This window comes from Pogoniulus pusillus, chromosome 42 (assembly GCF_015220805.1).
Source record: "Pogoniulus pusillus isolate bPogPus1 chromosome 42, bPogPus1.pri, whole genome shotgun sequence".
Lineage (NCBI taxonomy): Eukaryota > Metazoa > Chordata > Aves > Piciformes > Lybiidae > Pogoniulus > Pogoniulus pusillus.
Window position 1 is genome coordinate 4930818 of NC_087305.1, and position 14570 is coordinate 4945387.

The 14570-nt window shown below is 50.0% G+C and overlaps 1 protein-coding gene across 5 annotated transcripts in view; it reads left to right on the top strand.

Annotated features, from left to right (window-relative positions):
- Nucleotides 1-14570, top strand: part of PEBP4 (phosphatidylethanolamine binding protein 4) — a 140991-nt gene that overhangs the window by 67711 nt on the left and 58710 nt on the right. For all 5 annotated transcript variants that reach the window (XM_064175616.1, XM_064175613.1, XM_064175615.1 and 2 more), the window contains one exon: nt 9169-9267. In XM_064175616.1, the coding sequence (XP_064031686.1) occupies nt 9169-9267 (99 nt within the window). The remainder of the gene's footprint in view (nt 1-9168; nt 9268-14570) is intronic.

A 14570-nucleotide genomic window follows, 5' to 3' on the forward strand; every position in this document is an offset into this window, starting at 1 on the left:
AGAATTTCCAACCCTGTGCCCATTATAGAAACTTTTCAGTACTGGGGACACAAGCCAAGAAAAAGCCCAGATTGACTCTCAGCTCTCAGCTGGTGCTGGCGACGCTTCCCTCTTTGCAGGAAGAGCAGCACTGGTGGGATGGAGACCTCAAACCACCACCCAGAAGGATGTTTCCTAAGATGCTGGGCACCAGAGTTACTTTCCAGCTCATCCAGCAGCTCCTGCCCTGCTCCAGAAGGGTTGCTTTTGGGGGGGAAGGGTTGCTTTGGGTTGGCAGTTGAGTAAACCCAACCGTGCCTTGGCTGAGGTAAAGGCCTGCCCAGTGCTTTGCCCATCATTGCTCCATCTTTTTAGGATGGGGCATCACCCAGCTGCCAGCCAGGGGAAAAAGGGGCACTGGGGGCAGTTTTCCTCCATGTCCTGCAGTACAGAGATTTATTTAGGTTGGTGGAGACCTTTGACATCACCAAGTCCGACCTTCAACCCTGAGACCTTTGAGATCACCAAGTCCAACCTTCAACCCTGAGATCTTTAAGATCACCAAGTCCAACCTTCTACCTAAGACCTTTAAGATCACCAAGTCCAACCTTCTACCTAAGACCTTTAAGATCACCAAGTCCAACCTTCTACCTAAGACCTGCAGGATCATCAAGTCCAACCTTCAGCCCTGAGATCTTTGAGATCACCACCTCTGAGATCACCAAATCCAACCTCCAACCTAAGACCTTTAAGATCACCAAGTCCAACCTTCAACCTAAGACCTCTGAGATCACCAAGTCCAACTTTCAAACCTGAGACCTTTGAGATCACCAAGTCCAACTTTCTAACCTGAGACCTCTGAGATCACCAAGTCCAACTTTCTAACCTGAGACCTCTGAGATCACCAAGACCAATTTCCAACTTTCAACCTAAGACCTTTAAGATCACCAACTCCAACCTTCAACCTAAGACCATTGTGACCACCAAACCCTGTCCCTAAGTGCCATACCCCCAGGTTTCTTGAACCCCTCCAGAGATGGGCACTCCACCACCTCCCTGGGCAGCCTGTGCCAACCCCTGACTGCTCTTACAGCAGAGAACTCTTCCCTCATCTCTAACCTAACCCTCCCCTGGCACAATTTCAGCCCAGCAGGTGGGACAAGGCTTGGGTTTTTTCCATCCTCCTCACTCTCCACCAAACCCTGAGCATCCTTAGCTGGGCAGATCCCTACAGCTACCCCTTGTACTGCCCAAAATCCTGGGATGCTGCATGTGTGCTGCTTCCATGTGTGCTGGTTACCAAGGAAACAGCTCTCTCTACATGTGTGTCACTTAACACCCGATTTGCTTTCATTTGGATAAGTCTTTAATTCCTGAGCAGCTCCAGCTCCACAGGATCTGTTGAGCCCTGGGTGTGTGTATCTTCAGCACACAAATCCTTCTCCTGCCTGCTTGCCTCTGGAAAAGTCCTTTCCTGCCTCCAGCAAGTGGCCTAAACCTGTGGCTAAAGGAGAAGCTGCGAGTTTGGGCGGTGAGGGTTGGATGTGTCCCTTCTGCTTCCCTCTAGGAAGGGTTCATGGATGCATAAAATGCTTTGGCTTGGAGGGGAAGCTTAAAGATCATCCAGTACCAGGCAGGGACACCTTCTACTAGGTCAGGTTGCTCATCCAACCTGGCTTTGGATGCCTCCAGGGAGGTTGTGGAGCACAGAAGCACCCAATGTGATCTTTGATCACATTGGGTGCTTCTGTGCTCCATAACCTCCCTGAGCAACCTGTGCCAGGGTGTCACCACCCTCAACCTGTGCCAGGGTCTCTCTGTCTTCACTGCCAGGAAAGCAGGGCACCTGCCACCAGCTCCACTGCTTGGGCTCCCTGTTGGGTGGTGGAGAAGCACAGGACACCTACATCCAGGTGTGGAGCTTGGGGTGTAAAGAGATGAGTTGGACCTGCAGGGAAGGGAGAAGCTCGTTGAAGGAGTTAGATGTTAATTGCAAAGAGCCCTGATGAGAAGAGTGGTTGAGGGTGCATGGGGAAGGTGATCCCCAGAAGGGTGGCCCTTGGAAAGGTGACTTTGGGAAGGGTGATCCTTGGAAGGGTGATCCTTGGAAGGGTGATGCTGGAAGGGTGATGCTGGAAGGGTGATCCTTGGAAGGGTAGCCCTTGGAAGGGTGATGCATGGAAAGGTGATCCTTGGAAGGATGATGCTGGAAGGGTGATCCTTGGAAGGGTAGCCCTTGGAAGGGTGATGCTTGGAAAGGTGATCCCTGGAAGGATGATGCTGGAAGGGTGGCCCTTGGAAGTGTGATCCTTGGAAGTGTGGCCCTTGGAAGGGTGATCCTTGTAAGGATGACACCTGGAAACAGTGATGCTTGGAAGAAGTAGCTCTTGGAAAGGTGATGCTGGAAGGGTGGCCCTTGGAAGGGTGACCTTTACCTGTGCCTTGACACGATGCTGGTGGAGTTCACCATGTCCCCATCAATTCCCCCACAGCCCAGCAGCTCCTCCATGCCCCAAGCTGAGCAGAACAGGATGAGGAGGAGCTGGGTCTGTGTCTGTGTGTCTGTGTGGGTGTGTGTCTGTGTGGGTGTGTGTCTGTGTGTGCTTTCCTACCCTCCCCCTGTTTTTCAGCTGTGGTCGTCTCCCCAAATGGCTTTTTCTCCTCTCTCTCTCCTTCCTCCTGTCCCCCTGCACAGCTGCTGCTGCTGCTCAGCTCTGGAGGAATTTTCTGCTCTAAACCCACTTTGCTCCTCTCCCCAAATCCCCGGGGCTGGTTCATGCTTGTAGAGCTGAGCAGCTCCTGTGTCACCGCAGGCTGGCTCCTGTCTGCAGCCCTGACAGCAGCTAATGCTGTTAGCCTGTGTCGAAGAGGGATTGCAGCATTAACCCCCCCCCCCCGGCCATGAAGCCACCACCACTCTGCTCCTTGCAAGCCAAAGCCAGCAGGAAACCACCCCCCCCCTCTATCTAGGGACCACAAACCAGAAGGTTTGCCAGGTTTGGGGGTGATTTTACAGCAGGGGGGAGGTGGATCTCTGGAAGCAGCACCCAGCTGCTGGCACAGGATCAGAGAAACGTTTAGGCTGGAGAAGATTGAGTCTAACTGTCAACCCAATGCCACCGTGGCCACTAAACCCTGTCCTCAGCTGCCATGGGCACAGGCTTCTTGAGCAGCTCCAGGGATGGGGATTCAACCACCTGCCAGGGCAGCCTGTGCCAGGCTTGCAGAACCCTCTCACTCAAGAAGTTTCTTCTGATGTCCAACCTAAGCCTCCCTTGGTGCAACCTGAAGCCATTTCCTCTTGTCCTGTCACTTGTTCCTTGGGAGAGGATCCCAACACCCCCCACCTGCCTCCAGCTTGCTTTCAGGGAGCTGTAGAGAGCCAGAAGGTCTCCCCTCAGCCTCTTCTTCTCCAGGCTCAACACAATGGCATGGTCTGGAGGGTTCCAGGTTACTTCAAAGTCCCTAAGATAACTACAGAGACCAAAATCCATCCCAGCACACCCCCAGCTCCCTCAGCTGCTCCTCCCCAAGGGTTCTCCAGACCCTTCCCCAGCTTTGTTGCCCTTCTCCAGCCCCTCAATGTCCTTCTCACAGCGAGGAGCCCAAAACTGATCCCAGCACTCAAACTGCAACCTCCCCAGTGCCCAGTCCAGGGGGACAATCCCAGCCCAGCTCCTGCTGCCCACACCACTGCTGCTCCAAGCCAGGCTGCTGTTGGCTTTCTTGGCCACCTGAGCACACTGCTGGCTCATCTTCAGCCACTGCCACCCACCGCCTAAGCACCCAGCAGATTATCTCAGGTCTTGGAGGGCTTTGCTATCTTTAGGTGGAAGGTGAGGGATTGGACCTCTTAGGGTGTCCTGCAGGTGATGAGAGAGGAAAATCCCTCCAGGCCAGCCTGCCTTGGGGCCACTGACCCCAGCTGATGTCCCCGTGAGGGTCTGGCCTCACTGGCCCCTGGCTGCCTGCATTGGCACCTCTCTAGGCTGCAATCTGTCCCCAGCCTGCTGCTAACTCCTCTTGCTCTCTATTCTCGTGTTTGCTGCTAGTTTTTAACACTTTTCTTTATCTTCCCTCTTTTTTTTTTCCCTTTCAAACTTCCCCTTTCCTTTTTATTTTTTTTAAACCAATTTCATCCATCATTTTCCCCATCATTTTTAACTCCATTGTTTTCCCCCATCACTTTTCCCCCATCACTTTTCCCCCATCACTTTTCCCCCATCACTTTTCCCCCCATCACTTTTCCCCCCTCATTTTCCCCCCTCATTTTCCCCCCTCATTCCCCCCCTCATTTTTTCCCCCATCACTTTTCCCCCATCTTTTTCCTCCATCATTTTTCCCCATCACTTTTTCCCCATCATTTCCCCCCATCATTTTTTTCTCCTATGTTTTTCCCCATCATTTTTCCCCATCTTTTCCCCCCCACACTCTTCCCCCTCATTTTTTCCCCCATCATTTTTCCCCTCTCATTTCCCCCCTCATTTTTCCCCCCATCATTTTCCCCTCCTCATTTCCCCCCATTATTTCCCCCTCATCATTTTTCCCCTTCATCATCCCCCCCTTTTTTCCCCATCTTTTTCCCCCCTCATTTTCCCCCATCATTTTTTCCCCCTCATCATTTCCCCTGCCCTTTTTCCCCATCCTTTTCCCCCATCACTTTTCCCCCATCATTTCCCCCCCTTATTTTATTTCTCCAATCAGTTTTTTGTTCCTCATAATTTTATTTTCCCCATCAACTTTTTTCCCATCATTTTCCCCCACTTCCCCCCCCCTTATTTTATTTCTCCCATATTTTTTTATCCACCATCATTTTATTTTCCCCATCAATTTCCCCCCCATCATTTCTTCCCCATCCTTTTATTCCCCCCTATCATTTTATTTCCCCCCATCATTTTTCCTCCCCTATCAATTTATTTCCCCCCTGTCATTTTATTGCCCCTTATCATTTTATTCCCCCCCATCATTTTTACCATCCTATCAATTTCTTCCCCTCATCATTTTATTTCCCCCCACCATTTTATTCCCTCCTCTATCATTCTATTTCCCCCATCAATTTATTTCCCCCATCATTTTATTTCCCCCCCTATAATTTTATTTCCCCTCCATCATTTTATTCCCCCCATGATTTCCCCCCTCTATCATTTTATTTCCCCCCATCATTTTTCCCATCCTATCAATTTATTTCCCCCCTATCATTTTATTTCCCCCACCATTTTATTCCCCCCATCATTTTATTCCCCCCTATCATTTTATTTCCCCTCTATCATTTTATTCCCCCCTATTATTTTATTCCCCCTTGTCATTTTACCCCCCATCATTTTATTTCCCCTCCATCATTTTACTTCCCTCCCATCATTTTCCCCCCTCTATCACTTTATCCCCCTCTATCATTTTATCCCCCCCTATAATTTTATTTCCCCCCAATCATTTTATTCCTCCCCATCATTCCCCCCTCTATCATTTTATTTCCCCTCCATCATTTTATTCCCCCCATCACTTCCCCCATCATTTTATTTCCCCTACATCATTTTACTTCCCTCTCACCATTTTCCCCCCTCTATCACTTAATCCCCCTCTATAATTTTATCCCCCTCTATAATTTTATCCCCCCCTATAATTTTATTTCCCCCTATCATTTTATTTCCCCCTATCATTTTATTTCCCCCCTCATTTTATTTCCCTCCTATCATTTTATTTCCCCCTTATCATTTTATTCCTCCCCATCATTTCCCCCCTCTATCATTTTATTTCCCCCCACCATTTTATTCCCCCCATCATTTTATTTCACCCCTATCATTTTATTTCCCCCCATCATTTTTCCCACCCTATCAATTTATTCCCCCCATCATTTTATTTCCTCCCATCATTTTATTCCCCCCTATCATTTTATTCCCCCCTTATCATTTTATTCCCCCCTTATCATTTTATTCCTCCCCCATCATTTTCCCCCCTCTATCATTTTATTTCCCCTCCATCACTTTACTTCCCTCCCATCATTTTTCCCCCCTCTCTATCACTGTATCCCCCTCTATCACTTCATCCCCCTCTATCATTTCATCCCCCCCTATCATTTTATCCCCCCCCTCCTCCCCTGCCATGCAATAAAAGCATTCCCCCTCTCCCCAGAGCCTGCCTGGAGCGAAGGCATGGTCTGTACAACTGCAATTATTGCGGAGAACAGATGGAGCGAGGAGCAGAAAGTCTGTTAATAGTAATAGAAACGCTCGGCGTTAACCTGGCCAGCACACGCTGACAGTCCCATGACTACACGTTCTGTTCCCACCAGCTGGAGCTCCCCGAGCAGAGACGAGAGAGCTTCAGCGACGCCGTCCTCGGCTCCGCACCCTCCCCAAAGTTAGAGCTCAAATTCCTTCACACTTCCAGCTTTAAGGTTTTTGGGTTGTTTGGCTTCGTTCTCCTCCTTCTCCTCCCCCCCTCCTCCTCCTTATTCTCCTTCTCTTGCCCATTGAATGCTGATTTCAGCACCGGCAAGGAATAGAAGCAGAGAATCACAGGGACCTGCAGGCTGGAGATGCCCCTCGGGAGCGCCGAGTCCGACCTAGAGCCTACTCTGCAAGAGTCACCTGAAAGCATCTCCCCAAGCACCACACCCCTTAAACACAGCCAGGGTGGGTGACCCCATCCTGGGCAGCTCATTCCAGTCCCTGTCTGCTGGGTGGGTGACTCCAGCACCATCCTGGGCAGCTCATCCCAGTCCCTGTCTGCTGGGTGGGTGACTCCAGCACCATCCTGGGCAGCTCATTCCAGTCCCTGTCTGCTGGGTGGGTGACTCCAGCACCATCCTGGGCAGCTCATTCTGGTCCCTGTCTGCTGGGTGGGTGACTCCAGCACCTCCCTGGGCAGCTCACTGCAGTCCCTGACCACTGGGTGGGTGACTCCAGCACCTCCCTGGGCAGCTCATTCCATTATTTATCATTCATACTGAAATTTGTTAAACAGTTTTTATAGGCACTTGAAAATCAAGTGGCTATGGTCTACAACTGCCTGAAGGGAGGCTGTAGCCAGGTGGGAGTTGGTCTCTTCTCCCAGCCAAACAGCAACAGAACAAGGGGACACAGCCTTAAGCTGTGTTGAGGGAAGTATAGGTTGGATGTTAGGAGGAAGTTTTTCACAGAGAGAGTGATTGGCATTGGAATGGGCTGCCCAGGGAGGTGGTGGAGGCACCGTGCCTGGAGGTGTTCAAGAAAAGCCTGGATGAGGCACTTGGTGCCATGGTCTGGTTGACTGGCTAGGGCTGGGGGATAGGTTGGACTGGCTGAGCTTGGAGGTCTCTTCCAACCTGGTTGATTCCATGATTCTATGATGCTCTGGGGCAGGAGCACCTCAGCAGCTGTGTTCCCAAGGGAGCTGGTTGCATGATCTTGGAATTCTCTCTACAGCCCTTGCAAGCTGCTTGCTAAACAACTTCCATCTCCTCTTTTCTGGTCAAAGTGGTTCACGCTGTGGGGGTCTGTGAGCTGGCCTGAGCCATGCTCAGCTCCAGTGGCCACCAAAGGGAAGGGTCTGCAGAGCACCTCTGGGTACAGCAGTACCCCCAGGGCTCTCTTGCCCAATTTGCCCCCACCGAGGGTTGGGAAACAGAGGGAGGAGAGAGGGGGAGTGGAAAAAGGGTTGTGACAGCCACAGCAGCCTGGCTGTGAAAATCCCTGCAGGTTTCACAAGCCACTGGGAGGGATTTGTCCATCCAGCCCCAGCTAATTTGGGTGGGAACGGCCGAGTTAAATCCGCAGCCGTTGATGCAAGCCCAGCCCCTGGGCTGGCTGGAGCCCAGCGTGGCACTGCTGGCAGCTGGCAGATGCACCTGCAGGTTTTATTAGGAGATAGAGCCCTTAATCTGGGTGCTTGCAGGATAAGCTGGTGCCTGAGGTCCTGCCAAATCCCTGGAGATCAGCAGGTTTCCTATCCACAGCCTCCAGAGGTCACTTCAAACCCAGCTCCATCCTCCAGAGACCAAAATATCCACCTTGGCTGGCAGAGCTGGGGGCACCTTTGGGTGCTGGGAGCTCTCAGAGGGCTGTGGAGATGCTGGCACGCTGAGCCAGCATCATCCAGCAGTGCCCTCTGTCTCTTTGACCAGTTGCCATCAGCCAGCAGAGGTTGCCCACCCCCCTGGGTGTGTGGGGGGGCAGCAGCTTTGCCTTCTTCCCACACTTCTGACGCATCTTGGGGTGAGTTTGGGGTTTGTCAGGTAGAGCTCCTCACAGCCACCCCTGGGGAGCCACCAAATCACAGGACCAGCTGGAAAAGCTCTTTCAGATCATCCACTCCAACCATCCCCTAACGCTGCCAGGGGTGGGGCTCAGCCATGCCCCTCAGCACCACCTCTCAGAGGCTCTGAAACACCTCCAGGGGTGGGGATTCCACCAGCAGGCTGTGCCAGGCTTTCAGAACCCTTTCAGTCAAGAAGGTTCTTCTCACACCCAACCTAAACCTCCCCTGCTGCAATTTGAGGCCATTTCTTCTCATCCTGTTGCTTGCTCCTTGGGAGAAGATCCCAACCTCCAACTGCCTCCAGCCTTCTTTCAGGGAGCTGTAGAGAGCCAGAAGGTCTCCCCTCATCCTCCTCTTCTCCAGCCCCAGCTCCTTCAGCTGCTCCTTCCCACTCCTGTTTTCCAGACCTTTCCCCAGCTTTGTTGCCCTTCTCTGGTCCTCCTGCATCTGCTCAATGTCCTTGGAGTGAGGGCTCCAAAACTGAAGACAGGACTCAAGGTGTCTGGCACAATTATTCTGTCCCTGGGAACACCTCAAGGCTGGAGCTGGATTTGAGTCTCCCAAGGTGGAGGATTCCCTGTGCTGGGGACAGGTCCCTGTGCCACCTGCTGATGTCAGCTGTGGTTAGAGGATGGCTGGCAGTGGAGGAGGCTCTCTTTGATGCCTGTTATTTGGAGGCAGCAGAAAAACTTCTGCCCTTCCTCTCTCTGAGGAGTGAGGTGGAGAAGAGGAAATCATCCCGAGCAGGTCTGTGGCCCTTGCTTTCCCCCGGGCTGTGTCCATCCCTCACCTTCTCTGCTCCTTCTGCAGCAATGTAACCATAGCAATGGGAAAATAGAGGGGAGGGGGAGAGGAAATTGTGTTTTAGGAGCTGCTAACACTCCTGAAGGCTGCTCCTTGCTCTCACACCACAGTCCCAAAGCCTCACTCCCACAGCTTTCTCCTCTCTTGCAGGACAAGAAGTACCTGCTGGTGCTGGTGGACCCCGATGCTCCCAGCAGAGCCAACCCCAGGAACCGCTTCTGGAGGCACTGGCTGGTCTCTGACATCTCAGTGAGTCCATGGGCTTCATGTGTTGGAGTCTCAGCACCTCGGGGTGCCCCTCACGACTGGGGGTGTGTTGGGAGGTGCTGGCTTGGAGGGTTGGGTTGGTGCAGCTCAGGGTCCAGTGGCACTGCGATGAAATCCCCGAGGATGAGAGGATTAGGACTGGGGCTGGGCATGGAGGTAGGGAAGTGACTCCTGAGGCTCTATAGAGCAGAGCTGGTCCAAAAACACTGCTTGGTTGAGAGGTTTTTCTTTCCTCTCCTCTCTCTTCTTCTAAGGAAATGCTGAGGGGAAAGAATGAAACCTCTTCTTGCAACCTGCCCTCCACATTTCCTCTGCAGACACAAACTCCAGTTCCAAATCTCTCTCTCTGCTGCCATCCGTCCTAGGAGGGGAGGGTTGGGTGGGAAGGGAGTTGGGGGGGGGGGGGGTTAACAAAGCAGTTTGGGACAGGCTGCAGAGGTGGGCACAAGCCAAGCTCAGGAGGTTCAACAAGACCAAGTGCAAAGTCCTGCAGCTGGGGCGAGGCAATGCCAAGCACAACTCCAGGCTGGGCAGTGCCAGGCTGGAGAGCAGCCCTGAGGAGAGGCACTTGGGGGTGCTGCTGGAGGAGAAGCTCAGCAGGAGCCAGCAGTGTGCACTTGCAGCCCAGAGAGCCAAGCAGAGCCTGGGCTGCAGCAGCAGCAGTGTGGCCAGCAGGGCGAGGGAGGGGATTCTCCCCCTCTGCTCTGCTCTGCTGAGAGCCCACCTGGAGTGCTGCATCCAGCTCTGGAGCCCCTGGGCCAAGAGGGCTGTGGAGGTGCTGGAGAGTGTCCAGAGCAGGGCCAGGAGGATGCAGCAGCTCTGCTGTGAGCACAGCCTGAAAGAGTTGGGGCTGTGCAGGCTGCAGCGGAGGAGGCTCCCAGGGGACCTTCTTGTGGCCTTCCAGGATCTGCAGGGGGCTTCAAAAAAGCTGGGGAGGGACTTTGGAGGCTGTGAGGGAGTGGCAGGAGTGGGGGGAATGGAGCAGAGCTGGAGGTGGGGAGAGTGAGGCTGGAGGTGAGGAGGAAGATCTGCGCCATGAGAGTGGTGAGAGCCTCTCTCTCTTTCTTTCTCTCTCTTTCTCTCTCTTCTTTCTCTTCTTTTCCTTCCTTCCTTCCTTCCTTCCTTCCTTCCTTCCTTCCTTCCTTCCTTCCTTCCTTCCTTCCTTCCTTCCTTCCCCCTCTCTTTCTCACTTTTGAAGTCTGGGTGAATCCATCTCACTAACAATCTTACTCCTAAAGCCTAATTAAGAGCTCAATTAATTTGCAGCAGGCATTTAACAAGAAATATCTCCTCCTTCTCCTCTAATTCTTCTCCCAAATCACCACTAAAGGCTTCCCTTTTTTTGTTGCACAGATACCTTAATTAGGCTTTTTTCCTCCCTTCTTTCTTTTGTGTTGTTTAAGGGAATACTGAAGCCAATGAAAATTTGGGATATGAATTCCATAATTGGCTGGAGAACAGAAAGAGCTCCCAATAACTGCAGGGATTTGCAGGCTGGGGTTGGGCTTCGCTTTTAATCCCCTGCTGGCTGCGTGCTGCAACTCCAACAAGAGGGTCCTGGAAGCCTAAAAGTCACTGGGGGCTGTGCTAAGCTCCAGGGGCTCCTGAGCTCCTTCCCCTCCTGCACACAGGTCCTCAAAAGCATTTCCTCCTGGAATTACTCAGTCCTGGGGGCTTGGAAAAGAGCTTTTAGGAGGAGCAAGTTCAACCAGGGGCAAACTGCTGTGAGCACTACACTGTGGCATGGAACCATAGAACCATGGAACCATGGAACCATGGAACCATGGAACCATAGAACAATAGAACCATGGAACCATGGAACCATGGATCATGGAATCATGGAACCATGGAACCATAGAACCATGGAATCATGGAACCATAGAACCATGGAACCATGGAATCATGGAACCATAGAACCATAGAACTATGGAATCATGGAACCATGGAACCATAGAACCATAGAACCATGGAACCATGGAATCATGGAACCATAGAACCATGGAACCATGGAACCATAGAACCATGGAACCATGGAACCATGGAATCATGGAACCATAGAACCATGGAACCATGGAACCATGGAACCATAGAACCATGGAATCATGGAACCATAGAACCATGGAACCATGGAACCATGGAACCATAGAACCATGGAACCATGGAACCATAGAACCATGGAACCATAGAACCATGGAATCATGGAACCATGGAACCATGGAACCATGGAACCATGGAATCATGGAATCATGGAACCATGGAATCATAGAACCATGGAACCATGGAATCATGGAACCATGGAACCATAGAACCATGGAACCATGGAACCATAGAACCATAGAACCATAGAACAATAGAACCATGGAATTATGGAACAATAGAACCATGGAACCATGGAACCATGGAATCATGGAACCATGGAACCATAGAATCATAGAACAATAGAACCATTGAATCATTGAATCATAGAGTCAACGAACCATAGAACCACAGAGTCATAGAATCATTGAACCATAGAACCATAGAATCATAGAATCATGGAACCATGGAATCAGTCAGGGTTGGTGATGCTTGTGAGTCCCTTTCAACCAGAGCTATTCTGTGATTTCTCATGTGTAAAACCCAGAGAGATGTTGTCTTTTATAGATAGAGCCATAGAATGGGTTGGGCTGGGTTGGAAGTGAGCTCAAAGCTCAGCTACTTCTAACCCCTTGCCATAGGCAGGGACACCTCCTGCTAGAAAAGGGCACTCAAGGAGTCATCCTGAACACCTCCAGGGAGGTTGTGGAGCACAGAAGCACCCAATGTGATCTTTGATCACATTCTGTGCTTCTGTGCTCCACAACCTCCCTGGGAAACCTGTGCCAGGGTCTCACCACCCTCTACCTATGCCAGGGTCTCACCACTCTCAACCTGTGCCAGAGTCTCACTACCCTCACTGCAAGCAACTTCTTCCTCACATCCAGTTTCAATCTCCCCTCTGCCACTTCAAGCCCATTCCTCCTCCTCCTGCCATTCCCACACCTTCTCAAAAGTCCCTCCCCAGCTTTTTTGTAGCCCACTTCAGATCCTTCAAGGCCACAAGATGGTCACACCAACCCCACCCTCCTCCCCCCCAGCTATGCACAGAAACCTCCACAACCCTCTAAGACACCACCAAACCCATCACCACCCTTTCAGGGCTCCAGCACGACCTCACCTTGCCCCACCCCTGTGGTGCAGGGTGCAGCTGGGGAGGGATCTCAGCATCTCACCACCAGAGCTCTCCCCAAACCCTTGTCCCTGAATGGCTTCTGCAGAGCTGCTGGGGCTCAGCCACATGGTGTCTTGTTGAGATGCAGATCGTTGGGGGGTATCTGGAAGTCTTGGCTCTGAGGAGCTTCAGCTGACAGGCTTATTTGCACACTGGCTCGAAAATAACCGTGTAGGCTTTGCATGACACCTTCTGTTGCTTTGGTGCAGCAGAGGGGGCTTGCAAGTGCCTTCTTCCAGGAGGGATGGGGCTGGCCGGGGGGCTGCAAAAGCCCCAGCGCCTGGCATCACCCCAGCATCACCCCAGCTTCACCCCAGCATCACCTAGCATCACCCCAGAGACACCCAGCATCACCCCAGGGTCACCCAACATCGCCTTAGAGACACCCAGCATCACCCCAGGGACACCCAGCATTGCCCCAGAGACACCTAGCATTGCCCAGAGCTGCCCCAATATCATCCCAGCATCACCCCAGCTTTGCCCCAGAGACACCCAGCATCACCCCAGGGTCACCCAGCATTGCCCCAGGGTCACTCAGCATCACCCCAGGGTCACCCAGCATCACCCCAGGGTCACCCAGCATTGTCCCAGGGTCACCCAACATCACCCCAGGGTCACCCAGCATTGCCCCAGGGTCACTCAGCATCACCCCAACATTGCCCAGAGCTGCCCTAGCACTATGCCAGCACCACCCCAGCATCACCATCCCCAGCTTTGGAGTAAAGCGACTCTGGCAGCTCTAAGTACCACTAAAGGTGCTGCAGTACCTTGACAGGACACCAAGTTTGGGGTGCAGCTCTGGATTTGCTTTTCCTAGCTGGGTTTTGGGCTTGGAGCATCTCATCCCATCCCATCCACTGAAGCCTTGAGCAATCTGGTTTAGTGGGAGCTATCTCTGCCCGTGACAGGGGGGGGGTTGGAACTGGATGGTCTTAAAGTTCCCTTCCAACCCATTCTAAGCTTTCAGATCCCATCCTATGCATCCCATCAGCATCCATCCATTGAATGCTTGAGCTGCTTGGTCTAGTGGAAGGAGTCCCTGCAAATGGCAGAGGGATTGGAATTGGATGTTTTATTTATTTCATTTTAATTTGTTTTGGGGTTTTTTTGGGTCTTATTTAATTTCACTTTCTTTTATTTCATTTTATTGCCATTTTTACAGCTCAGGTTTGTCTTTCCCTCTCCCCCCCTCCACTGCTCCATTCAATGAGTCCTTAAACTGTTCAAAGAGGATTCTTCGAAGGAGATTCTTCTTCTTTACCCAACCCCCCCCCACCCTTTTTTGTGTGTTTGTTTCTTAATTTATTTTCTTTTACTTTCTTTTATTTTGTTTTATTTCGTTATTTTATTTTATTTCATTGCATTTTGCTTTGCTTTTTATTTCTTTTCTTTTGTTTTATTTTATTTCATTTTGTTTTGTTTGGTTTATTTCATTTTGTTTCACTTTGTTTCATTTATTTTGTTGTGTTTTGTTTATTTTATTTTATTTCATCTTATTTTGTTTTGTTTTATTTATTTTATTTTGTTTTGTTTTATTTCATTTTATTTTGCTTTGTTTTTATTTATTTTATTTTGGTTTATTTTATTTCATTTTATTTTATTTCATTTCATTTTATTTCATTTCATTTTAATTTGCTTTGTTTTATTTATTTCATTTTATTTTATTTCATTTTATTTTGCTCTGTTTTATTTATTTTATTTTATATTTTATTTTATTTTATTTCATTTTATTTTGTTTTGTTTTATTTATTTTATTTTGTTTTTATTTATTTAATTTTATTTTGTTTATTTTATTTCATTTTATTTTGCTTTGCTTTATTTATTTTATTTTATTTTGTTTTGCTTTATTTCATTTTATTTTGCTTATTTTATTTCATTTCATTTTGCTTTGTTTTATTTATTTTATTTTGTTTTGTTTTATTTCATTTCATTTTATTTTGCTTATTTTATTTCATTTCATTTTGCTTTGTTTTATTTATTTTATTTTGTTTTGTTTTATTTCATTTCATTTTATTTTGCTTTGTTTTATTTATTT